The sequence below is a fragment of the Apodemus sylvaticus genome, chromosome 9, assembly GCF_947179515.1.
Source record: "Apodemus sylvaticus chromosome 9, mApoSyl1.1, whole genome shotgun sequence".
Classification (NCBI taxonomy): domain Eukaryota; kingdom Metazoa; phylum Chordata; class Mammalia; order Rodentia; family Muridae; genus Apodemus; species Apodemus sylvaticus.
The window spans coordinates 94,256,418-94,283,848 of NC_067480.1; the positions used below are offsets into that span (position 1 = coordinate 94,256,418).

Here is a 27,431-nt window from a genome sequence, read left to right on the forward strand (position 1 = left end):
CCTGGCATTTTAACAGTCCCAGTGCTGCTAAAATGCAGTCTTGGGGAAAGGGGTATTCTCTCTTCACCCGAGACCCTGTAGAGTAATAAAATGATGGGATCCACCATACCGTGGCACAGAGTGAGCTTTCCCATTGCGAACAGGGAGAACGGGGATCTAGGGAACGAGGACAGACACCAAGCCTGAAGTTCCATGTTTGGCATCTGGGGCTCCTGGAGGTGTCATCTGTGACAAGAGCTTGGGATGGCTCTGCTCTTCCGGCTCTCTCTGGTGGCACGTGAGGGCTCCTTTGCTTGTTTTCCTCCTTATCTACAGCTTCCTCTGCAGATGTCTTGCATTTTGGGCATCTCCACTATCCCAAGGTTTCCATTCGAATTTAGGCTTCATCTTCGCAACTTCATGAATAGCCCGCTGTTCAAGACTATTCCAAGATACAGTCCAGTCCCCTGAGCCACGTATTCAGTGGCCTGTGTATCTTTGTGACAACCTAGAAAAGCACTTCCCTTGGTGGCCATTTCCAAGCCCTGAGGGAACTGTCCTGTCTTAGGGTTTCTATTCCTACACAAACATCATCACCAAGAAGCAAATTGGGGAGGAAAGGGTTTATTGAGCTTACACTTCCACATTGCTGTCCGTCACCAAAAGAAGTCAGGGCTGGAACTCAAGCAGGTCAAGAAGCAGGAGCTGATGTAGAGGCCATGGAGGGATGTTACTTACTGGCTTGCTTCCCCTGGCTTGCTCAGCCTGCTCTCTTATAGAACCCAAGAGCACCAGCCCAGGGATGGCCCCACCCACAATGGGCTCTCCCCCCTTGATCATTGCTTGAGAAAATGCATTATAGCTGGATCTCATGGAGGCATTTCCTCAAGGGAGGATCCTTTCTCTGTGGTAACTCCAGCCTGTGTCAAGTTGACACATAAAACCAGCTGGCTCACCATGGTACTTTCAGGTACCATCTTTCCAGGTAGATTTGAGATATAACTTCTTGAAATTCTCAGCAGGTAGAGACTTGCCTCCCAGCCCCTTTCCTACCGCTCAGTGGGAGCCCATGATTTCCTTGCAGTAGGGCGGATCTCAGAAACCCCTGAGGCTGCCTGTGTGCATCCGTCTTGCTCATAGCTTGGGACTTCTTGTGCCCCTCTGCTCCCCAGGCTCTTCATCCTTCACATCGCTCTGTTCCACGAGCTCAGGATGAGTCTAGGGTGGAGCAGTAGCCTTCCATAGCTTGAAGGATACGCTGTCTGCAGGAACATGAATGAATGGTCCTTGCTCTGTTCCTGTTCGAGTCACTGTTCCCTCTGAATCCTCTGTAACCCTGATGCCAATGCTCTCCAACACTGTGGCTCTGAACTCCGTCTGGAGTGGTCCATCAAGATAAGCTGTGTAAAAGGGTGGTTGGTTTCAGGGGGCCTGGTGCCACCATGAAGACATTGCTAACTGAGAGGCTCCTCTGAAAGGTTTTTGGCTTCATCTGTTCTTTCAAAGTGAGCCCACAGTGGCATGTGCTAGAGATGGTGCGTTTTGTACTGTAATAGGAACAGTACGGGCATCCTCCACTACTTGATGTTTTTGCATTTTTAAAATAGAGGCCCAAGTAAATATTTGTCCTTCTGCTATAAAAGCAGGCGTGTTCTTCATCCTCCCTGGATTTGTTTTTATGGGATGCTTTTATGAGTCATTATGCTCACATATCTATAGCACATATTAGTAATATACTGCGGAAACAGCGGGCAGGTCCATTTCAACACAGACCAGCCAGGCAGTGCCTGTTAAATTGCAGTGCCCGTTGTTTGAGTTGTGCACTCACCCGTGGAGTGTCCAGTTTTACAAAGGCTGCCTGATCTGCCAAATCTGTGAGTATTTTGTTAAGACTTTAACAATTTGAAAGGAGGAAAGGAAAAACTTGATTTTGTTCTATTATTTGTAGAGCAAAGATGGCCGACCTTTATCAGCGAGGGATAGACGTGCCTTAAAGCAATGTGAAGAGAGATTAAGAACGCTTAGGAAAAGAGAGCGACACTTGGAATTTATTGAAAACAGCTGGTGGACGAAATTTTGTGGTGCCCTGCGCCCCCTGAAGGTAAATGGAGTTTTATAAAATGGTTCTGTCAAATCTCGCAAGCCCTTCTGTAGCACCTCTCAGAGAGGCAGTGCGCCACGGCACTCTAGAGCGTGGACTTTGGAGCAGAAATAACCAAGGCACGGCTCTGTGGCTGGTAGTCTGAGCAAGGCCTGTAACCATCAGAGGCCCACTGCTCCTGCGCAGTGCGTCATCCAGAAATGCAATGGAAGGAAGGGAAAGAGCGGAAGACGCTCAGAACATACTCTGCATGTCTGTGCTCGTGTTGTATGTGCGAGACTGGGGACTGCCTCCAAGGGGCAGCTTAGCTTGTTAGATGAGTGTCTAGAAGAACATGGCTCTGTTTATGAACTGGAAGCCATTACTTTCCCATTTTTGAGTCTGTTGTGTGCCAGCCTTCGATTCTTGCCACTTTGGCTCCAGAACTTAAGTACCGAGGGCAATGATGGCAACTCAGACTAAATGTAACTGACAGCGTTAGCTGCGGAACCAGCTTTACCTGGTCTTGCATCTGGGGAACTTTCTGACGTCAGACGTCAGTATACGATAATATGCAAGTTGTAATTTATGCTGCACATTGCATAGGTTGACTAAAAGTGAAGTTAGGAAGATAGAAAACAGGTTGGCCTACACCTTAAGATAAATGTTTTAGATTGGTGTGGGGTGGCATATACTACCTTCAGTCTCTGTATTTGGTAGGCTGGAACTGTAGGCTTGTGAATTCAGGCCAGCCTGAGCCACATGATGACACTGTGTCAAAAACACAAAATAGAATGACATTTCAGAGAATGCCGTACAAGATGGATCAGACAGGTTGAACCTTGTTTTCACCTTATCTACTACCTTAACATCTTTGACGTTTAAAAACTGAGAATATATTATCCATTATATCAGTTAATTTTTCTAGGTGGTCAGCTTTGTAAGAGTCTCTTAGGATGCTTTTTGTATCCGTTCATGGTGCTGGGGCTGTTTCAGGGCCTCGTGCATGGTAAGCAGGTGCTCTCCCATGAGCGATGTGCTCGGCCCAGAGTGAACCATTTAAAGGACCTGCCCTGGTCCTTTTCCCCAAAGTGATTGAATGTATCCTACCACAAATCTTAACTTTAGTGCTAAATTCTTGTCATAGCTAATGAACACTTCCAAGATATTGCAATCTCTGTCATCAGCTGCCTTTGTTTTAGCATGTGTTATTTCACTGAACACATGCTTAGAAGAATTTTTAAATCAACATTATTAAGTGTACAGATTTATTTTGCCAAATATAACTATGTGGGTGGGTAGAATACCCTCATATGTCTCTCAATGCTCTTTGTCCCCTGCTCCCCGTAGCCCAGACCACACTTTAGTTTAAGCTTTCAAGAATTTCATGAAATACAGAAATGCCTACTTTGCCACAGCACAGTGTTGCATGTCTTTTAAAAGATATTTTTGTTTATGTTTGTCTGTTTTGTGTGAATGTAAACCACGGTTGTGGGAGCACTCCTGGAGACAGAGGAGGCCCTTGGATCAACTAGAGTAGGGATTACAGGTGCTGTGAGCCCCCAGTATGGGTGCTGAGAACCATTCTCTGAAGCACAGAAGTATTCTTAACCACTGAGCCACCTCTCCAGCCCCTGGCAGTGTCTTTATATCCATCCATGTTACTTCACGTCATGTGATTTATTCTGCCTTACTGCTAAGTAGTAGTCTGATATATGCTAATCACAATTTGCATATCTTGGTTATTTCCCTTTTGAGACTAAATTTTTATGCAAATATGAGCTTTCTTTCATTTTTTTTTCTTAAATACCGTGAGGAGAGATGTTGGATCTAATGTTTGGTGTCCAACTTTGTGAGAAACTGCCAAGGCTTTTACAATGGTTACACTGGCTTTATTCGTTCAATAGTGAGATATCAGTTGTTCCATGTCCCTGCCCTCTTACATAATATTTTTGAGAATTGCTCTACTAACGAATGGTAACAGCTCATGTTTTGGTTCCTTCCGTTTATCTGCTTGGTAATGATACTGTTTCATGTGGTTGCTGTTTATAGGTCTTCTACAAACTGGGCCTATAAATCTTTTGACCATTGTCTAAATTAGAGTTTTCTCCTTAAATAGATGTTTTGATGATATATTGTAGTTATATATGGAGACATCTTAGTACATATTACAGTGTATAATCATCAGATTCAATTTTTCTACTAAGACTTGTATAAATTCACTAAGCATTCTATGTCAAGGACTTCGTCAAATATATTCATTGCTAATATCATATTGCAATTTGTGCTTGTTTTATTTTAACGTTATTATTCAAACAAATGGTGCTTATATTTTTGTGAAATTATTTATTTATCATTTGTGTTATGTTTCTAAAATTTTTTGTCTCTCTGAAGGTAGTTTTTCTCCTACATCCTCTGGATTTTTAGTTAAATCTCCTCTCAGGATTGTGGTTTGCTACGTTGAGTTAATTTTGTGACTTACTGTGTGTTACCCACCTGTTCCAGGACAGTATGTGCCAAGGCTTCCTTCCTCCTTGAATTTGGGCAGCTGCCTCACTCTCTGGGAATACCTGCCCAGGGTGTCCGAGCGCCCACTGCCCACTGCCCCTGCCCACTGCTGTGGTCCTGTACTGAAGCTTCATTGCATGGACTCTACAGAAGTCCTACCACTTTTATCTTCCTTTTCAGAGTTTTGATTGTGACAGATCATTTCCACCTAGAGTGTAGAATCAGTTGATAATTCTGTTACACACTTGTTGAAATATCTACTAGGATTATTCTGTATTTACAAGATCTATAAGTAATTTGGGGACAACTGATGTTTTAACATTACTGAGTTCTCTAGTTTGGAAACTGTTTATTTAATCTTATATTTCTCTGTCAGTGTTTGTTATATTCACTATACTAGCTTAAAAACATCTTGAAAAATTGCTTCCACACTCTTTTATATTCTGGTGAAAATTATATTACTGATTTCAATTTTCAATGTTTATTACTCATCTGTAAAATTTAAGAATTTACCTTCTTGCCACCTGGCTGGCCTGTCAATTCTTATAGCTTTATTGTAGATTCTTTAGAAAGGTTTTGTTCTTGGTTGTGTTAGCAACTAAAAGACAGCTTATTTATTCCCTTCTACTGTGAGGACTGTAGTTTGGACAAGTGTCCCCCACAAATAATTATTAGTGTCCGACTCTGGCACTTACGGGAGATGAGATGATTCAAAATTAGAAGCAGTCTTGCTGTCAGGAGTCTGCCTCATGGGGGAGGTTAGGACCCAGCTCTGCCCACATCCTACCTGCTGTGAGGTGAGCACCTTACTTCACTGTGTGCCTGTGATACATTGCCTTGCTGTACTCAAAAAGCATGAGGCCAGCTGGCCATGAACCAAGACTCTGATTAAAACTAACTCACAATAAACCATTCTTCCTTAAAAGTGTGTAACTCCAAGTATTGTGTTATGATGATCATGATAGACTGAAATGATGACAACCGAAGGATTTCCAGTCGTCAGCTTTTCCCCTGTTCCAGTTTTCCTGCCTGAGACCTCTAATACAGTTGACTTGACATTTATTCCTATTTGTTATATAAATGCGTCATTCCTGAATAGTGATTGGAATTCTTACCAGTAATCTGCTCTTTACCTAGAAGTAAGACGGGCTTGCCTGAAGGAAATCCCTAGGGGATAGGCTGGGTTTTTTTTTAGATTGATTGATTGATTGATTGATTGATTGATTGATTGATTGATTTAATGTATATGAGTACACTGTAGCTATACAGATGCTTGTGAGCCATCATGTGGTTGTTGGGAATTGAACTCAGGACCTCTGCTCTCTCTGGCCCTGCTTGCTCCAGCCCAAAGATTTATTTTTTATTATATATAAGTACACTTGTAGCTGTCTTTAGATACACCAAAAGAGGGCGCCAGATCCCATTACATGCGGTTGTGAGCCACCATGTGGTTGCTGGGATTTGATCTCAGAACCTTCAGAAGAGCAGTCAGTGTTCTTAACTGCTGAGCCATCTCACCAGCCCCCCTTTTTTTAAATGCAAGGAGATAAACACTTCCCTTTCTCTTTAAGTGAGATATCAAAGTCATTAATTATCCCTTTGGTCTTTTGTCTATAGTTGATGTAATTCAGAAGTAGAAAACTACCTTTTGCTTAGTGTTTCTTAAACATTAAGCATGAAAATTAGCCTTGGTGAAGGTCTTTATAGATTCATCCATCTATGCACACTGTATTCTGAAATTGACTTAAAAGTTCCAATATTTTATTTATTTACATGTTTTGTGTGTTTGCTTGTTTGTTTTGAGATAGGTGCTCACTCTATAGTCCTGGCTTGTATTGAACTCACTGTGTAGACCAGCCTGTCCTGAACTTGTAGGAATCCACGAGCCATTCCCTCCTGCGTGTTGGGGACATGAGCCACCATGCTCAAGTCACATCCTGTCTTAAAAGTTGGAGCCAGTATTGCCTATTGCTCTATTGTGTAATCCCACTTTGTTTTTAATATCACACACACACACACACACACACACACACACACACGAGAGAGAGAGAGAGAGAGAGAGAGAGAGAGAGAGAGAGAGAGAGAGAGAGAGAGATTTAGAAATAATTTGTCCACCCCAATACTGCTTTTTCTCCCATAAAGATGCCTGTTGGTCTTTTGATTTCGCATGCCCATCCTCTCCCCAGGCTATGTAAATGTCATTTCAAAGTGGATGACTCCGAGCAGATGCTCTGCGGTTAGTTAGCGCTGGCTTCTGTCCTCTCTGTGTACCCTATTAGCTGTGTGACAACTCCTTCCTTCCTCTTCCTCAACCTGTTTTCTTCTCTTTTGAATGAAGTCATAACACTTACATTTCATATGAGAATTAAATGGAGTGATTCATGCCACTCACCCTTTGTTTCTGATGCTCTTGTTTGTGTATGAAAGCTTTTCACCTGTTAAAATACAACAGTGGAACTAAAGGCAGCTGTTACGTTACTGAGACAAATTTAAAAAAAGTCAGCACTTCATTTAGATAATTTAGAGGCTCCTTTAGCCAGAATCGATATAAAGTAACATTTTTCTAACTGTACATATATCCCGTGTTCATCAATACTTGGATAAACTCTTTTCTGGAAGAGCAGGGGACCACTCTGAAAGCTCTAGCATTCACTGGCCTGCTTAACCTAGATCCATTTGTCTAAATATTATCTGAGGTTTCTTGTTATTTCTGTACAGAGTTATAATGCTACTAGAGACATCACATATTTCTATTGCTCCCTTGCACTTGCTTTCAGTGCTTTACATTTACCATCTTAAGTGTGCCCAGTGACCGAGCAGTGAATCCATCGGCCGGGACAGTATCACCTCTACTCTTTCCCCAGCTTATTTCCCAGACAAAACCACCGTGCCCATTAAAAATAGTCCCGTTTCCTGATGACTGTTACTCGATTTCTTCTTTCTCTTAAGTTTACCTGTTCTAGATACATAAAGCAAAGAGTATAAGAAGTATACTATATATACAACTGTCCATCAATAAGACATTATTAATGCTTAATGTATCAGTAATATCAACAAATGTGAAAGACCCAACCCACTCTTACAATAATTTTTAAATTTTTACCACAACGCAAGATCCAACTATATGTTATTTAAAAGACATACACTTAAAGCAGCAGCTCAAGATGACTGAAAATAAGGAGGTCCTCAGAGACAAGCAAGCAGAAACCATGGGAAAACAGAAAGTGATCCTGATGTTTGACAAAATCAGATTCAATAAAAAAATATTAAACAGAAGATGTTGTTCAGTAAGTAGGATGATGCTTTTGGTGACCTCTTCCCTGGGACTGCAAATACCTTACCTTAAGTAGCAAAGGGGGCTGTACAGGTATAGTTGAGACCTCAAAATATAGATAGAGATTATGTGGGGCTTGGGGGCAGTTTCAGTATAACAACCTGAAACTTAAAAGCATTTTAAGTTTTTGACAAGAGACAGAAATTCTATAAGTAGCATGGAGGTCAACAACATGTAGGGATCATGGTATGATTACTTGCTATGGTATCATGAGTTAGAGAAGTGACATGGCAAAGAGACTATGGATGAGTCAGCCCTGCTTACCTCAGAGGAGTAGTGTGGACTGTTTCCCTGACTCTGTTGACAGCTGGCTTTGGGCCTGGTGAGAGTGTTAAGGCATGCAGCTGATAAGAACCACATCTGTGTAGATGTGCCACCTACAGCAGCAGGTAAGACGGAAGTAAACTGGGTATTGATTGGTTTTGCCAAAAGATTAGAAAATTGTACTATGGCTGAGATAGGGAACGAACACATTTTTAATCTGAAAAATTCCAGTTTAAAATAAAAATGTAGCAGTTAAGAATTGTAGAGACCAATCCACTGTGTTTTATGAAGCAAAAACAAACAAAAAAAAATCATGGAAGATTGCTAGAAACAGATTGAAACATGGTAGTAGGTGGTTAACAAATAGCTACCACATGCAAGGTAAGACGTTTCATGTAAACAGCATTGAATGAGGATGTGGAGGAGGGGCTGGAGAGATGGTTCATGGTAAAGCACTGGCTGCTCTTCCAGCAGCAACCACACGCAGTTCACAGTCAGCTGTAACTGTGACTGGAGAATCCCAGGACATCCGACATCCCCTTCAGGCCCCCTTGGTACTTTGTGCACATGGTGTGTGTGTGTGTGTGTGTGTGTGTGTGTGTGTGTTCAGTATATATCTTAGAACTTTACATCTGAATAATAGGGGATATGCCTTTTTCCAAGTACATGTGGAAAACAATTCATCATATGTTAATTGAGTCATAAGGAAGAGTACCAATATAGTCTATAAAGTATATACATACATTAAAACTTTTTCGAAACTAGAAATTTAAACAAAGTCAGTAAACTAAGGCCCTCTTCCATAAAAAGTAACCCTACAGTCACCAACCCTTGCCTGAGTGGGCAGGAGGGAGAAGCCCACTACAGAATTTCTAGACTAATGATGCAGCAGGCTGGGCTTTCCCAATCCAGATGCTGCAGAGCTGAGACACTTTAGCGCTCTGTGGTACTAAAAAGATTTGGTAGGATTTCCATTTTTCTATCTTTGGATTAAGGATGTACAGTGGTAAAGTTCATACAATTGTACCAAAGCATGGAAGACTCTGAAGTTGGAAAGGAAACACTTTTGAGCCTGTCTATTTGATAAGGAATACTCAAGTCCGTATCAACAGGACCCAGTCCTTCCTGGCAACTACAGGAGGGGCAGAAAGCACGTCTGTTCATTCTGATTCTTGAGCTCATAATGCTGTTTCTTAAGATTGTAGAGCTGAGGCTTCAAGTCTTTGTCTATACTAGAAGATGCATGTAACTTGATGATCTGAGAAATCTGTAGCCCAGAACACACCCCTCAGTAAAAGTGGAAGTGAAACAGAATGTAACTCCACAACAGAATTTCTAGCTACTAAAAAGCTAACAAGAGTAAAAGACACTTAAGGAAATGAAGTTGAGTGCAAAGGTGACAGTGATCCAGGGAGAGACGGATGATCAGTGGCTCCTATTCAGAGGATTTGATCCCTAGTAGACCATCCCTGGCCACTTGTGCGGAAAGGGAGTAGGACCACGCAGGCAGCTGCCTGATTCTAGGACTGTGCCTAGGAGAGCACATGAGAGCTGAAAACAGCTTCCCCTTCAGACAGCAGGGAGAACTGCTCAGGGAACAGTACTGAGAGGAGCCAGCTCTGGGGGCCTGCCACAGCCTAAGTGAAGGGCCGTTTAGGTATAGAGTATTCACAGTGTGCATAGTAGCAGGAATGACGATAGCTCAGTGAATAAAATATCAATCTATGGGGGCTGGAGAGATGGCTTAGCAGTTAAGAGCACTGACTGCTCTTCCAGGGGTTCTGAGTTCAATTCCCAACAACCACATGGTGGCTCACAACCATCTGTAACTTGATCTGATGCCCTCTTCTGGTGTGTGTCTGAAGACAGCTACAGTGTATTCATATAAGTAAAATAAATCTTTTAAAAAAAATAATTCAACCTATGACTCATGATGTAAGTAAATAAATTGAATAATATAAAGCTTATTAAACAAAGTTTAGAAGAACCCAGCACAGTTAGAATGCAGCATTTGGCAGGTAACACCTACTTTTTCTGGGGAAAGACATTAATAGCTACTTGAAATTAAAGGCAAAAATTTGCTGGGAGTTAAATTTTACTTATTCTCAAGTATGATACCACAAAACCTATTAGTTATAGAAAGGGAATGATACTTCGACAGTGGAGAAACCTCATTAATTGTAGGACAAATAGACCTGATTGTGCCTCCTGATATGATACAGTCACAGGATCCTCTCTGCCATTTCTGCCAAAAAAGAAAAAAAAAATGCTCATGAGAAATAGACCATTTAACTTGAAGGGCATGCTATAAAATAATTGTCCTGGTCGCAAAATGTCAAGGTTATTGGGGCGGGAGATGGTAATTAGGATTTGATCCAAACTGAAGGTTACTAAAGTCGAGTAAGCACTGTGTGATCCTGGGTTGCATTCAGACTAGAAAAGATTGCTTTTTGGTAATTGGTGTTCATATTTGGCTAAGGTCATATCGATATTAATTTCCTGATTCTTACGATTGGATTGTGGTTTTGTTTAAACACTGTTGCTGTTTGGACACAGGCAAGCTGTTCAGGATGTATATATAGCAAAAATAATAAAGCGAGGTAATCTGGAGAATCTGGATCACTGCTCTGAACTGCGGAGCCATCTCTCCAGTCCCAGAGTGCGTAGACGTTATGTAGTGTTTTGGCTGTAAGTTTTGGATATTGAGCAAAGGTCTTCGCATGCCTGTCACAGCAACACCACTCCCCAGTTCTCTTGGTTTTATCTAATTCGTCCTCACGGTCTTTAATATGTGGCATCTGAAGGAATGAGGAACAACTACATGAGGAGTCTCTCTCATCGCAGGAGCTCTCTTTGGGGGGCACTCTCTCTCCCTCGCACCCCCTCAGGACCTTCAGAAGAACAGTCAGTGCTCTTAACTTTGAGCCATCTCTCCAGCACCGATTATAATTTTAAAATGTTTTAATACAAATATATAAAGTTTTTGTCTATTAATTCCAAAGTGTGGGGTTCTATAAGTGCTCTTTAACTTTTTTTTATCTCCTTTGTGTTATCATAGTTTCTGGGTTTGATTTGATTCCTGATTCTCCTCACTCCGTCCTTCCTTTCTTCCTGCCCTCCCTCCCTCGCTCTTTCTTCCTTTCTTTGGGTTTTTATGAATTAATTCCACAAGGCCCTTATCCCTTATTCTGTGTTCACTCTAGCTCCTAGAGTGATTTAGTCTGTGGATTAATAACAAAATCTTAACGTCTCGCAACCCATGAGTCTCAGCGTCTGCCTGTGCGTCCTCTCTGTGTGTGCGGTGCAATGCGGCAGGCAGCGGACAGTCCCAGCTCAGCCACTGCTGAACTTCCTTCCATGCAGTCTCAGGCAGGAGCGTAGGCGCTCTTCGACTCTGTTCTGAGCATGCGCATCGCCCTGCGCTTACACAGCTCCTTTTAGATAGTTAGGAAGTGAGAACCTGAGACTCCCAACAGACGTCTCATTTCCTAGACCTGCTTTTAGAGATTTTTGGTTAGTATATTTTTGTACACTGTTCACTGACCCTTGAGGCTATGCGGTTCATAGATTGCTTGCCACTGTTTGCAGCCGTCACAAAGGCTTTTAGCACCGTGTGAACACCCATCCAGGTCAAGTACGGGCCACTTTATAAGCAGTTTTCTCGAGAACCACCAGTCAGTCGGGTCAAGTGATGGCATTTTTCTGGGAATGATGCTTTAAAGGGCTTCAGCCCACTTTTTTTGTGTTGTGTTATCTCCAGACTGCTGGCTTCTGGGACTGTTCTCAGGATCACCCTAGCATTCGCGTGGGAGATTCGGAGCTAGGGCAAATAGAAGCTCGCTGTGTCCTGCCCAGGTTTATCCACATTTTCTTGAATTAATGGCCCCGCATTGCTGTCTGCTTTTGGTTCCTCCCTAAAATGTTGAAAAAGTTGATTCCAGTCATTTGTGCTAGCTCCTTTGTGCCTTTGTGGGGAATACGTGCTTTAAAAGTCCTTTCTCCAGGACATTCACGGGGGCCACATTTGCAGCTTCATTTTCATATAGAAATTGGCATCTTGGCAAAAGTATAATCTATGGTTTCCAGGTCAACTAACTCGATATTCTCATCACTGTCGTGATAGATGCTTTAATTACTCATTTTAGTTCCTGTATGCATGCAGTCTGGGGAGCGTCATAAAGTATTTAGATTCCTCGTGTTTATGCTGTGATCTTAAGTAACTAAATACTCCAACTCATATGTACGTGTACGCTGACAGGACAGCTAAGCAGCTCTATACTTTTTTTTTTCTTGCAAAAAACATAACAGAAGGGAATCTTTGCCTCTTCAAGGTCTGCAATGTCTGTCGCATGTGCAGTGCTACTTGTTGGAAGATTTCCTTGCCAGGGAAACCCTTTTTCTAATAATGAATTCTCAGAGAGGCTGGGTCGTAGGAGATCGGTCAGGTAGTGTTGCTCACAGAGATCCTCTTGACCCCGTCCGTCCCGCGTCCTTCCTTCTCATCGAGCCCCGAGGCCACGCTGTTGGAACTGGACAGTCCACAAAAGGCAAGCCTGACCCTCTCTTGCAACACTGATTCCGGAAGCTCATCTTGTTAGGACGGGTGAAATCGTACATCAGTATTCATTTCTTCCATCCCCCCAGCATTCTAAAGACACTTCAGTATCATGTCTAATGAAATTTCACCTTTGTCTTCACCTTCCCATCAGTTCCAAAGGGAAAACCAAGCAGAACTGGCCTATGCCGAGAACAAGGCCCTGGTTCCTGTGGCCCTCCAGCTCTTCTCCTGGGCTCAGGTGGTCCTCGAACTCTAACAAAACCAGCAAAAACAAAACAAAACAAAACAAAAACAACAGCTCTCACGATTTTGCCACTATAGAGTCAATTTCTTTTTCATTTTGAAACAGTTATTTGGAAACTCAGTTTCGGTATTTTGTTAACTCTTTGATGTCCATCCCTCAGACAAAGTTCATCTTGTAAGGCTGAGCTCAAACACTTGACGTATTTGCCACAGAAACATTTTCTGTGACAGCTGCAATAGCTGGAAGGAATTTTTCTGACTTGAGATCTATTTAGCAGTGTGTGTGTGTGTGTGTGTGTGTGTTGCACACATGTGTATGTGTCTGTGTGTGTGTGTGTGTGTGTGTGTGTGTATGTGTGCATGCCTGTATGTGTGAGTGAAGATACTTTTCTCTTTAATGGCCTTTTCCGTAATAGGACAGAATATTTTTGATCAAACCAAAGTTTTCTTTGTTTACTTGTTAGTCATTTTAGATGTTTTACCTCTTTGCATATGCATTATTGAGCAACCAGTCTCCCTGTGAGGTTTTCTATACGAACCTAGGACTGTACACTAAGTTAGATTGTACCTTGCATTAGATCATTGTTATGTGGTAGAAAGATTTTATGCTCTCAGTATCAACGTTGAAAGCTGTGTTCTAATGAATGTATTTTCATTTTAGATTATTTGGGGAATATTTTTCATCCTGGTTGCATTGCTGTTTGTAATTTCTCTCTTCCTGTCAAAGTAAGTACAGTAGACATACTTTCTAAAGCACTTAGACGAAGTGATATTTGTCCTGGAGTAAGAACTTTTAAATAATAGCATACATTTTGGTGCTGAATTGCATTAGTGTAGCCCATTCTTCCTGAAGTATCGTACGACATTAATCCAAAGAATCTCTAAAAGGTCTCATAATGGACAGTGTTCCTTTTTACTTATTGCCAATCTCTGTGAAGTACTTAAGCCGAGGTTAATTTGTTTCTCATGGCTTGACAGAAGTAGCATGCTTAGGTTAAAATCATGTTCTTTCTCGCTGGGCTGGAAATGTGGATGGTGTGATGTGAATTCATTCCTCACAACTCTCTGTTTTAGTTTGGATAAAGCTCTTCACTCAGCGGGAATAGACTCGGGTTTCATCATCTTCGGAACTAACCTGAGCAACCCACTGAATATGCTTTTGCCTTTGCTACAAACAGTAAGTAACGTGTCAGTCGTTGTACGCTACGTCAAAACACTGTGTTATCCGGTCCCATTACAATCATTATTATGCAAACTTAGAACAGTCAGACATGCGTTGGAACTCTGTGCTAATTTATTATTTGCAGATGCTTTCTGCATTAGCGTTGGTGTATAGATGATTATATCTGTTTATTGATATAATAACAGTCAGGTACACTATTGATATGGGATGCATAATATTACCAAAGGTGAACTCTTCCAAACAGTATTTGGATTTCAATTTTTAATTAAGTACTTTATTTTAAAACACAAGTATAATATAATTTATTTTAGGATTCTTCCCCCACCCCTCTGTAGGATAAAAACATGATAGTAGGTGGGGTTTGATGAAAATATTTTTCTTTTTAAGATATTCTTATATTAGCCTAATCTTGAAGGGGATTAGCATTTTAATTATCAAATGTAAATAATTGTTTTTGGCTATTTTGTTTAGTATCTAGAGCTTTCATAACTAGAATATTAAATGTGATCTTCATCTTTTTTTTCAGGTGTTCCCTCTTGATTACATTCTTATAACGATTATTATTATGTACTTTATTTTTACTTCGATGGCAGGAATTCGAAATATTGGCATATGGTTCTTTTGGATTCGAGTAAGTATATGTTATTTTCTGGGTTTTGCTCTTATGATTTTTTACATTATTTCCCTCATGGCGGTTTTATTCTTGTTGTTGTTTTGTATGATATTTGGGAAAGCCTGTGTAGCCCCGTTTGGCTCAAGTCTGTGATCTTCCTGCCTTTGCTGTTCTTCCGCTAGCAGGATAGTGTGAACAGCCGTAGCCGGCTGTTGTATTTAGAATATACTGCATATAGATTGGTAGGAAAAGTGATAGGAATACTAAAGTTTTGCTTCATGTTAAGACAAAAGTGCTTTCTTTCTAGAGCAGGACGTATTAAGTAGGAGTTTGTATGTGTGTGTGTGTGTCTGACAGAGAGAGAGAGAGAGGGAGAGAGAGCATGCACACTGAGATATTTAGCAATGTTTGGAAACATTTTTTAGTTATAATTGCTAGGGACTGCTGTGGAAATCTAGTGGATAGGGATCAGTGACGCTGCTAATTAGACATGATGTACCACACAGAGCAAAGACTAATCAAACCAGAAATGTCAGCACTGCCGAAGTGGAGAAACCATGGTAGGACGCGCGTTGTGTGGCTTCCTGTTTGATTGCATTGCTCATACAGTGACCACAGTGGACTCACTGAACTTCAGAGACCTCCTGCCCTGTTAGGAGTTGGAGATGACCACTGTTAGCCCTCCGTATCCATGGCTCCGCATTCGTACATGCAGCCAGTCAAATGAGTACAGAGGCCAGGCTTGGCCTCTTTCCTTTCCCTTGAACAATGTAATGTAATTATTGACCCCACACTTGTGTCAATTATAAGTAACCAAGGCATGACTTAGCGTAACCAAAGCATGACTTAGCATATTCAAGAGAGCTTGTGGAAACCCTACAGCCTTTCACATAGTAGAGTTGAGGATATGCAGATTTTGCTGTCATAGTAGATCCCAGAGCCTCCCTCTCAATACCAAAGACAACCATGAATAGTGCTTATTTTTTATTTTCATCCTGAAATAATTATGAATTCTGCATCAAAGCTGAATCAGATAGACATTACTTCTAGATATAAATCAAAGAAAACCTAGTAAATACGTATTTGAACTAAAGAAAATTTTCTTGCTACGGGGGAAATGCCCCAATAGTTAATAAGTATGAGGTCGGGTGGTGCTGGGTTCCTTTGTTTCGATCACTGGGAATGGTTTATTATGTGACCGCTCCAGGGTATAATGGGATGTGGGAAATGTACATTTCTAGGTGATAGTGTTACCATTTCCTCCAGAACAGAAATTCTGTTAGCCTGCACTGCGCTGTTAGTGGTGATGTGGCTGGAAGATGACAGATGCTGCAGTTACTTGAGTAAAAGTGGGATTCACCATTAAGATGGAGCAAGTAACATCATTTTTAAAAATTACAATTAACACTTTAATTCTTCTTTGCTTCAGCACAGATGAAAATGTCACATCTATAACCAGATTATCATAAACTTTCAAAACTGATTTTTAAAGCAGAATTTAGTATGAGCGTATCATCCTTCTCATGACTATTTTTATAGAAATTAATACTTACAATTTTGTCATATCTCTGCTTATATGGTAATGTAGTAAAACCAGAACTGTACACATTTCCTGAATACTTACAGATTGAGTTCACAGTCGTTAGTTCTATAAACATCTGAAAGAGATCACAGAGGAAGTCAGGCCGGGGATGTAGAAGCTGGTGCTCACTAGTGGATCATGTTTATCTTACTTCATTCTGAAATATTTTAGAAGGATCCTTTGGACCTGGGTGCTCTGACAGTATTTTTGAATCCACATAAGGTTAATACTAAAAGCTTTACAGGAACAAGCACGGTCCTTTTCTTCTTTTGTTCTTGTCACTTGTATTCATTCTGGAGCAGTGGGACTGTACCACTGTGTCCACAGGAGGACTGGAAGTTTAAAAATATCACTGGTGAAACTTTGGCATTGTTTTCCCTCAGTTATATAAAATCAGAAGAGGGCGAACCAGGCCCCAGGCGCTCCTGTTCCTCTGCATGATCCTTCTGCTCATTGTCCTTCACACCAGCTATATGATCTACAGCCTCGCTCCGCAGTACGTGATGTACGGAAGCCAGAACTACTTGATAGAGGTGAGTGCAGAATAGAAAATCCTGCTACTTCTATATTTTAGAAATAATGATAATGAAGCTCTTGAAAAGAGCTTTGAGGTATTTAAAAACAAATTTTATTTACTAATTATTAGATTTATTATTGACAAAACTGGCTTTTCAATATCTGTGAACATTTTATGTTTGTCTCATCCTTTTTAAAATAACAGAATTTCATTATAAATATTCATTAAGTGGATCCTGTGTCACTAAGCTACTGTTCTCTTACTCAATAATTTATTGACTAAGACTCCTAATGCTTCTACAGAAATAGCAGCTTAGGTAATTTTAATAATGTGTCCCCAAAAGTTTCAGAGAACATGTCATGTTTGTAACATTGCTGCTGTAACTTGGTGAGAGAAACAAAATTTGTTCAGTAACATCACTTGTTTTGCAAAGCACTTGTCACTCAAGTCTAAGGAGTGGTACAGGAGTTTGGGGACATCGTGCTAGATGGTCTGTTGGTCTGCCTCACCACACATCTGTTTTCCTAGTTGATACCCTGTATGTATTCTTCTGGGAATGAAAACTATTGAGAAGAGATATCTTTCTTATTTCTTCCTTTCCCTGTTTCCCTCCCTCCACCTTCCTTTGTTGGCCCCTGCCCAGCCCCATCCACATCTCTGTTCCTTTTGTGCAGTGGCAAAGAGTGATTTTTGAATAGGGTCTTTTTTTTCCTCACAGTCTTGCTGCAGACTACAAACTACTGGGCTTTCAAATGGAACCTAAGCTCTAAGGCTTTGCCTGTTCATTTTTGATGTCACCTCCTTCTGAAAAGAAGTTCTGCTGTTTAGTAAATGACCTAAGTCATTATTGCAAAAGCACCTTAATATTAAGCGTACCATAACTCTGTGTCTTATATATTAAATTAACCTTTTAGAATCTTATTATAAATTAATATTAGTCTAATATTAGTGACTAATCTACATCATTAGTAGAAAGTAGAACATGAAATTGGCAATGTGACTACTTAGATCCAAATACATTTGTAATGGCAACATTTATATTTTAATCGCCTTCTTGTCTTTCAGAGCAATATCACTTCTGATGCCCATAAAGGCAATTCAACCCTCGCTGTGCCAAAAAGATGTGATGCAGATGCCCCTAAAGGTAAAGTCGCTGTTGTCAAGCTGCCTTAGAGTTTATGGTTTGTGAGATCTTAGTGAGGCTACCATGGGAAGGTGTGGCTAACTCTCCCTAGTAGAGCCTGGGAGAAAAATCATCAAAGGGCACATTCGGACCAGGGCTGCCGGAGCATGTAGTTTGTGCACCAAGCTCAAGCTGCCCCCTGCTAAAGAGAAAAGCACACAGTTGTATGCTCAAGAGACTTTTAAACATCATTACTTTAACATAGTGGTTCTCAACCCATGGGTCATGACCTCTTTGGGTCAAATGACCCTTTCACGGAAGTTGCCTAAGACCATTGGAAAGCAGATGTTTGCATTATGACTATTCTGACATTTCATTTTTTAGATTATGGGCACTAGGGTTATAATGATGACGAAAGGAAACTGCAGAATTAGGAATGAGATCATTGGCTCTCAACCTTCCTAACACTGTGACCCTTTAATACAGTTCCTCATGTTGTGGTGACCCCAGCCATAAAACTGTCTTCATTGCTACTTCATAACTGTAATATTGCTACTATTGTGAATCATAATGTAAATATCTGATACGTGAAACCTGGGAAAGATATGTTCCACCTCAAAGGGTCCTGACCCTCAGACAAGAACCAGTGGAATGACATCATCAAAACAATGGAATGCTTTATACAGTGGAGTGGTCATTCCAAGCAGAGAGGTAATGGAAGTCGCAGACAACATAAAGGGACTGACCAGAACACACAGGGTAAGCCTAGGTCATTAGAGAAGACAGTGTGGAAAACGAAGGAACAGAAGACTAGTATATTAGTGCCCAAAAAAATGCCGCATGCACTGGTCAATAGTGTAGATGCTTAAGACAGAAGTACTTGATAATTAGCAAGCCTTAAGCCTTTGAAAATGCTGTTTTAATAGCATATAATAGACTGCAGTACTAGAGAATTAAGGAAAGGAATTTTAAAATGAAGGAAGTTCCCGATCTTAATGCAGCTTTGAAGTAGCCTTAATAATTGTATGTAAATCTAATTCTTAATACAGACTCACACTAAGAGACACTGAGGAACTTGCCGTTTAACCAATTCTTATTGAGTCTTTTTGCAAAAAATGAATGTATTCTTAATTCTCTGTGTGTGCTGGTTAGTTTTAACTGTCAATTCGACACAGTGTAGAATCACTGGAAAGACTTTTAATAAGATGTTACCAGGAAAGTGAGTATAGATAGAGTTGCCCAGGCTTAGTGTTGGGATTATCAACAGAGTAGAGTATCTACCAGGAGTGAAAGATCAAAACAGGCTCAAAATACCAGCAGATAACAACAAGCTGAAAACAAGTAAATAAATTCCTAGCAGATTTATAAATGACTCTAATCTGAGATAAATATAACTGGAATGATTGGAAGTGATTCAGATGAAGGCAATATTGAGTAAGTTGAAGAAGAAAATTGTCGCTGACACTCAGAGGAATTGGACAAAGTCTGCATCAAGAGATCAAAATCAGCATCACTGAGGAGCAAATGGGGTTTGTATGCCTCCTGAAACAACAGCCGACGACGACAGAGGATAGCATTAATCAGCGGATTCATATGTCACCCAGAGCCAGGCCAGAGAGCAGGATACTGTAACTAGCCTCGACTAGCAGGTGCTGGTGTCTTACAAGGCAAGTGGAGAAACTGTTACAGGAGTGAAAACATAAAGGAGACATGCTCAGATGTGGTGCGTGGTCCTGAGCCGGACCTAGAGTGGAGATGAGAATCCTGACGACTACTGCCATGGAGTCCAGGTGGAAAATCCACGAAATGAAGCCTGTCCTGTCAAGGTGAAATCCTACATCTGTTCTGAACTGTAGTTACACAGAGAAGAGCCTGCTTTAAAAGTGCTGAAATGGGGCTGGAGCGATGGCTCAGCGGGTAAGAGCACCGACCTCTTCTGAAGGTCCTGAGTTCAAATCCCAGCAACCACATGATGGCTCACGGCCATCCGTAAAGAGATTTGATGCCCTCTTCTGGTGTGTCTGAAGACAGCTACAGTGTACTCACATATAATAAATAAATAAATCTCTTTTTTAAAAAGTGCTGAAATGTAGCCAGTGTCCTGGCACACACCTTTAATCCCAGCAACAACAACAACAAAAATGTTGAAATAGTAGGCAGTCACGCCCTGTGGTACATAGTTGAAGAAAACAGGAAGAGCCTGTCTGCCCTGGAGCTGCTGCCTTAAAGAACATACCAAGTATAGACTACAAAAGGTGACATCTCTGGATATCATTTTGGGTTTAAACACATACTATTTTTTTCTTTTTCTTTTTTTGAACATATGCTTCATTTGCATTTCAAATGCTAAAACCTTTTCTGGTTTCTCCCCTCCCCGAAAACCCCCAACCCCACCCCCTGCCTCCAAGTATATGCCCCTCCACCCGACCCATTCCCACCCCCCACCCCCACACACCCCCCCCTTTCCCTTTGTTGGGGCCTCTATTGAGCCTTCACAGGACCATGGACGTCTCCTCCCACTGATGCCCGCCTAACAAGGCATTCGTTTGCCACATTTTTGGCAGGAATCATGTGTGCCTCTTGGTTGGTGGTTTAGTTCCAGACCACCCTCCAACTCCTTTCATTGGGGACCCTAAGCTCAGTTGAATGGTTGGCTGCTAGCATCTGCCTCTGTATCTGTAAGGCCCTGGCAGGGGCCCTCTGGAGGCAACCATAACAGGCTCCTTTCAGTATGCACTTCTTATCATCCATAATACTGTCTGGGTTTGGTGACTATTTATAGGATGAATCCCCAGGTAGAGCAGTCTCTGCGAGGCCTTTCCTTCAGTCTCTCCTTCACACTTTGTTTCCATAGTTGTTCCAGTATTTTGTTCCCTTTCTCAGAGGAACCAAAGAACCCTCACTTAAGTCCTCCTTCTTCTTCAGTTTTCTGGCTGGGTGAATTGTAACTTGTTTGTTTTGAGCTTTTTGGCTAACATCTACTTATCAGTGAGCGCATACCATGTGTGTTCTTTTGTGATTGGGTTACCTCACTCAGGATGACACTTTATAGTTCTATCCATTTGCCTAAGAATTTCATGAATTCATTGTTTTTAATAGCTGAATAGTACTACATTATATATATATATATATATATATATATATATATATATATATATATATATATATATATATACACCACAATTATAATTATATATACCACAATTTCTGTATCCATTCCTCTGTTGAAGAACATATGGGTTCTTTCAAGCTTCTGGCTATTATAAATAAGACTGCTATGAACATAGTGGAGCATGTGTCCTTATTACATGTAGGAGCACTTTCTGGGTCTATGCTCAGAAGTGGTATAGCTGGGTCCTCAGGTAGTACTATGTCTAATTTTCTGAGGAACCGCCAAACTGATTTCCAGAGTGATTTTACCAGCTTGCAATCCCACCAACAATGGAGAAGTGTTCCTCTTTCCTCACATCCTCTGCTGTCCCCTGAGTTTTTCTTATCCATTCTGACTTTTGTGAGGTAGAATCTCAGGGTTGTTTTGATTTGCATTTCCCTGATAACTAAGGATGCTGAACATTTCTTTAGGTGCTTCAGAGCCATTCGAGTTCTTAGTTGAGAATTCTCTGTTTAGCTCTCTGTACCCCATTTTTTAATAAAGGGTTATTTGACTCTCTGGAGTCTAACTTCTTGAGTTCTTTTATACATTGGATATTAGCCCTCTATCAGATGTAGGATTGGTAAAGATCTTTTCCCAATCTGATGGTTGCCGTTTTGTCCTATTGACAGTGTCCTTTGCAGTTTTTGCAGTTATGAGGTCCCATTTGTTGATTCTTGGTCTTAGAGCATAGGCCATTGGTGTTCTATTCAGGAAATTTTCCTCTGTGCCCATGTGTTTGAGGGTTTTTCCCCACTTTCTCCTCTATAAGCTTCAGTGTGTCTGGTTTTATGTGTAGGTCCTTGATCCACTTGGACTTGAACTTTGTACAAGGAGATAAGAATGGGTCAATTTGCATTTTTCTGCATGCAGATCTTCAGTTGATCCAGCACCATTTGTTAAAAATGCTGTCTTTTTTCCACTGGATGTTTTTTAGCACCTTTGCCAAATATCAAGTAACCATAGGTGTGTGGGTTCTTTTCTGGGTCTTCAGTTTGATTCCATTGACCTTCCTGCCTGTCTCTGTATCGATATCAGTTTTTTGTCATGATTGCTCTGTAGTAGAGCTTGAGGTCAGGGATGGTGATTCCCCCAGAAGATCTTTTGTTTTGGAGAAGAGTTTTTGCTATCCTGGGCTTTTGCTATTCCTGATGAATTTGAGAATTGCTCTTTCTAGTTCTATGAAGAATTGATTTGGAATTTTGATAGGGATTGCATTGAATCTGTAGATTGCTTTTAGCAAGATGGCCTTTTTACTATATTAATCCTGTCAATCCATGAATATGGGAAATCTTTCCATCTTTTGAGATGATCTTGGATATCTTTCTTCAGAAGCTTGAAGTTCTTGTCATACAGATCTTTCACTTGACTTTTTCCTTGCCAATTTGTATACCTTTGGCCTCCTTTTGTTGTCTGATTGCTCTGGCTAAGACTTCAAGTACTATATTGAATAGATAGGGAGAGAGTGGACAGCCTTGTCTGGTCCCCGATTTTAGTGGGATTGCTTCTAGTTTCTCTCCATTTAGTTTGATGTTGGCTACCAGTTTGAAGTATATTGCTTTCACTATGTTTAGGTATGGGCCTGAATTTCTGAGCTCTCTAAAACTTTTATCATGAAGGGATGCTGAATTTTGTCAAAAGCCTTTTCAGCATCTAATGAAATGACCATGTTTTTTTTTTTTTTTCCTTGTTTATGTAGTGGATTACATTGATGGATTTCCGTATATCGAACCATTCCTGCATCTTTGGGATGAAGCCTACCTGATCATGATGAATTATAGTTTTGATGTATTCTTGGATTTGGTTGGCCAGAATTTTGTTGAGTATTTTTGCATAGATGTTCATAAGGGAGATTGGTCTGATGTTCTCTTTCCTTGTTTGGTCTTTGTTTGGTTTAGATATAAGCATTATTGTGGCTTCATGGAATGAGCTGGGTAGTGTTCCCTGAGTTTCTATTTCGTGGAATAGTTGGAATAGTATAGTATAGTATCAGTATTAGCTCTTCATTGAAGATCTGATAGAATTCGCCATGAAACCGATCTGGGCTTTTTTTTTTTTTTTAAATGAGAGACTATTAACAACTGCTTCTATTTCCTCAAGACTTATGGGACTATTTAGATGGTTTTTCTGATTCTGTTTTAACATTGGCACCTGGTATGTATCTAGAAAGTTGTCCATTTTGTTCAAATTTTCAAATTTTGTTGAGTGTAAGCTCTTGTAGTAGGATCTGATTTTTTTTTTTAATTTCCACAGTTTCTGTTGTTATGTCTCCCTTTTCATTTCTTATTTTATTAATTTGGGTAGTGCCTCTGTGCCCTTTGGTTAGTCTGGCTAAGGGTTTATCTATCTTGTTGAATTTCTCAAAGAACCAGCTCCTGGTTTTGTTGATTCTTTGTATGGTTCTTTTTGTTTCTGTTTGGTTGATTTTGGCCCTGAGCTTGATGATTTCCTGCCATCTACTCCTCTTGGCTGTATTTGCTTCTTTTTGCTCTAGAGTTTTCAAGTGCACTGTCAAGCTGTTAATGAATGTTCTCTCCATTTTCTTTTTAGAGGCACTTAGAGCTATGAGTTTTCCTCTTAGCACTGCTTTCATTGTGTCCCATAAGTTTTGGTATGTTGTGTTTTCATTTTCATTAAATTCTAAAAAGTTTTTAATTTCTTTCTGTATTTCTTCCTTGACCAAGCTATCATTGAGAAGAGCATTGTTCAAAATCCACTTGTATGTGTGTTTTCCATTGTTTTAGTTTGAACTTAAGACCAGCCTTAGGCCTTGGTGATCTGATAAGGTGCATGGAATAATTTCAATATTTCTGTTTCTGTTAAGGCCTGTTTTGTAACCAGTTATATGGTCAAATTGGAGACATTTCCTTGAGGTTCTGAGAAGAAGGTATATTCTTTTGCTTTAGGATGGAATGTTCTATAAATATCTGTTAGATCCATTTGGTCCATAACTTTAGTTAGTTTCACTGTGTCTCGGCTTAGTTTCTGTTTCCATGATTTGTGCATTGTTGAGAGTGCGGTGCTGAAGTCTTCCACTATAATTGTGTGGGGTGCAATGTGTGCTTTGAGCTTTAGTAAAGTTTCTTTTATGAATGTGTGGTGCCCTGCAAGCCTGTGTATCTGTCTTCCTGGGATTCCCATTCACCCAAATGCTCTACATATAGCTGGTTCTCCAGGAAGTATCAGGAGATGGGGTCTTCCCTGTGGCAGACCTGGCAAAGATCGACTGCCCTGCTTGCTGCTGGTTCTCTAGAAAGTATCAGGAGATATGGTGTCTTCCTTGTGGCAGAACTGGCAGGGGTCTACCATAGCAGAATGAACCAGCAGGGGGTGGTGGAGTCAGGTTTTTTTTGTTTGTTTGTTTGTTTGTTTTTTTGTTTTTTTTTGTTTTTTTTTTTTTGGTTTTTAGGATTTGGTTTTTTCGAGACAGGATTTCTCTGTGTAGCCCTGGCTGTCCTGGAACTCACTCTGTAGACCAGGCTGGCCTCGAACTCAGAAATACGCCTGCCTCTGCCTCCCAGAGTGCTGGGATTACAGGCATGCGCCGCCACCACCACCCGGCTCACTATTTTTTTTAATCTAATTTCATATTATGTAAATCTTAATGCTCTAATGTGTGTGTGTATGTGTGTGTTTGTATATGTATATATATATATATATATATATATATACACATATATACATGATAGACATACATATATATATATATGTACATATATATACCATTCTTAAATTCTGTAAGTTTAAGTGTTATGCCCAGTGGTTTAACACAATGTGTTTTGCTCTACAAAATACCAAGATTTAGTATTGAGCATTCATCTTGTCCAGTGCAAGACTTACCTGAAGGTGCTTGAGCAATTTCAGTTAAAAGAATAAACTCCTTGTGAAAAGAAACTCCTAAATCTTTCTCATTTGCTTTTGATTCTGAACAGTCCGTGAAATGGTTTGTCCCATAGTTCTCTATCATTTCTAGTATACATTTTTTAATAAGTTTTTTCATACTCTGAAAGTACTCTATGTTGTCTTTATACCTTCATTTTTCCTTCCAACTCCTTCTCTGTCCCCTATACTGCTTCTCAAATTCATCATTTCTTCGTTAATTACTGTTGTATCTATTTGTGTTTATATATACATGCATATTTACACACATACACACACATATAAACACATGAATGCATGTAATCTACTGAGTTGATTTAGTAGTACCTGTATGTACATGTCTTTAGGTTGACTACTTGGGACTGGATAACCTATCAGGGCTCATCCCTGGAGAAGACTGAATCTCCCTCTCTCAGCAACTACTGATTGCCCAAAGCTCTTCACTACGGGGTGACATTCCCCAACCCTGCTGGCATGCCAGTCCAAGTTGTCATCATGCAGGTCTTATTTAGACAGGCTTATTGTTGGGATTCCATACATACAGCTTCTCTGTCACATCCACAAGGCCCTGTCTAGCAGAAGGCATCCTGGGTATCCGGCGTCTAAATCTTTGCCCCTCCTCCTCCTGTACAGTTTTCCCTTAGGTGTAAGGGACTGTAGATGCTTCGGTTGGGCCTAGCTACTACCGCCATTGTGAAATTTCACTAGTTAAGGGGCAAGAGCCTATACTTAACCCGTTAGTGTAAGGATCAGTATTTAGAATACAATTGGAAATTATACTGGCTTAGGAAAAGAGGCAGGAATAGGATTCCCTTTGGAGTCTGTGACCTACCTCTCCAGCCACAGCTGATGGTACCAGGATTAATTTCCTCCTATTGAGTAGGCCTTAAGTCTGATTAGACAGCTGTTGGTTATCCCTAAATAAATGCACAACTAGTGCACCGTCAGGATCTATTGTCAGTCCAGACATTGTTTGTAGCTGCTGCTTATAAGTAGGACTGTTGCTTGCTTTTTGCCCTTTCTGATACTTTTTGAATTTTCTAATTGGAATTTTAGTTTTGGAAGCTGTAGCAGGTAACAGGTGTTTAGCCAAACAACTGCTTGGTTTGGCTGCTTGGTTTTTGTTCTTTTTGCCCTTTGTATGTGGAAATTTGCCCGCACTTAAGATTACTTACCACTTAAATGCCTGGCGCCAGCAGAGATCAGAAGAGGGCACTGGATTGCCTAGATATGGTGGTTTGCCATTTTGAGCCAGTACATAGATACTGGAAATCGAACCTTGATCCTCTGCAAGAGAAGCTGAGTCATCTCTCCAGCCCTCTCAGGATTTGTTTTCTGACCAAAGTAGTTTATGTGGTATTGCAGCAGATTAAAGGACAAGACTGCCTCAATACACCGCATTAAATAATTCTTGGCACAAGAAATCATGTTTCTCTGCTTGCTCTAGGAGATATTTATTCCTGTTTGAAATAATTGAAATAGTTTATTTATCAAGATTAATTACACAGTGGAACTTGGTTCAAGACTTTCCATTTATTTGTATCCAAAGTCGAGTATATTTGGACATAGGCTTAGAGCCATTGTGCTAGGTTTCCACCTTGAAAGACCTTGAGTGAAGTGAGTCAGCCCACGCCAGCCTCGGAAACTTTGTCTCTTTTCATTTTTCATTGTGTTCCTTTTCACTGCAGTCAGTCTGGTAAATTGAGTTTCACTAGACTAGTGCTGGCTTTTAGTGGTGCTTGGAAATTGACAGTTAAAATGTAGAAGCTAAATGCACTACATAGTATAAAGAGCAAAATGAAGAATGTAGAGTCTCTAGTTGCTGTTCTTATTTTCTAATTAGCTGCTTGCTGGCTTATGGACATCTCAACCTGCCAGCCCCAGAGAGCTTCATCCTCACGCCTGGACAGAGCTTGACCTCCTCTGCTCCCTGCCCACTCTCTGCCATTCCTGGTCCTAGGTTGGGCCGAGTGATCTTGGTCCTTCTCTTTCCGCTAAGCTACTTACTCTGATGGAAGTCTCGATTATACTCATATTTTCTCTCATTTTCAATAAGCAGTTTTCAATAAGCAGTCCCCCCAACATTAGACACATCACAAGAATGAGGAAACAATTTCAGTATCCATCAGTGAGAGTCTTCATCTTCACACAGGAAATGCACTGTTCTGGCCGCACATGCCTTCACACAGAAAGCGCACTCCTATAATGGTAGGGGAAGACTATGGATATATTTAAGTATGTATCTTGTCAATCAATACTTTACACAGAAGCAAAGTATAAAAGTCTAGTTTTCCATCTCTCGAGTTGAATATTTTTTTGTGCCTATAAGATAAACATATGCTATTACTTATAATTAAAGGAAAAAGAAACACCAGCAAGCATTTTGGGATAAATGGGCCAAGCCTCTGGCATGCAGG

The 27,431-nt window shown here is 40.6% G+C and overlaps 1 protein-coding gene across 1 annotated transcript in view; it reads left to right on the forward strand.

Annotated features, from left to right (window-relative positions):
• Positions 1 to 27,431, forward strand: part of Lmbrd1 (LMBR1 domain containing 1) — an 86,142-nt gene that overhangs the window by 49,647 nt on the left and 9,064 nt on the right. The window contains exons 9-14 of the mRNA XM_052192616.1: positions 1,928 to 2,080; positions 13,628 to 13,692; positions 14,041 to 14,143; positions 14,676 to 14,780; positions 16,728 to 16,877; positions 17,927 to 18,005. Of these exons, the coding sequence (XP_052048576.1) occupies positions 1,928 to 2,080; positions 13,628 to 13,692; positions 14,041 to 14,143; positions 14,676 to 14,780; positions 16,728 to 16,877; positions 17,927 to 18,005 (655 nt within the window). The remainder of the gene's footprint in view (positions 1 to 1,927; positions 2,081 to 13,627; positions 13,693 to 14,040; positions 14,144 to 14,675; positions 14,781 to 16,727; positions 16,878 to 17,926; positions 18,006 to 27,431) is intronic.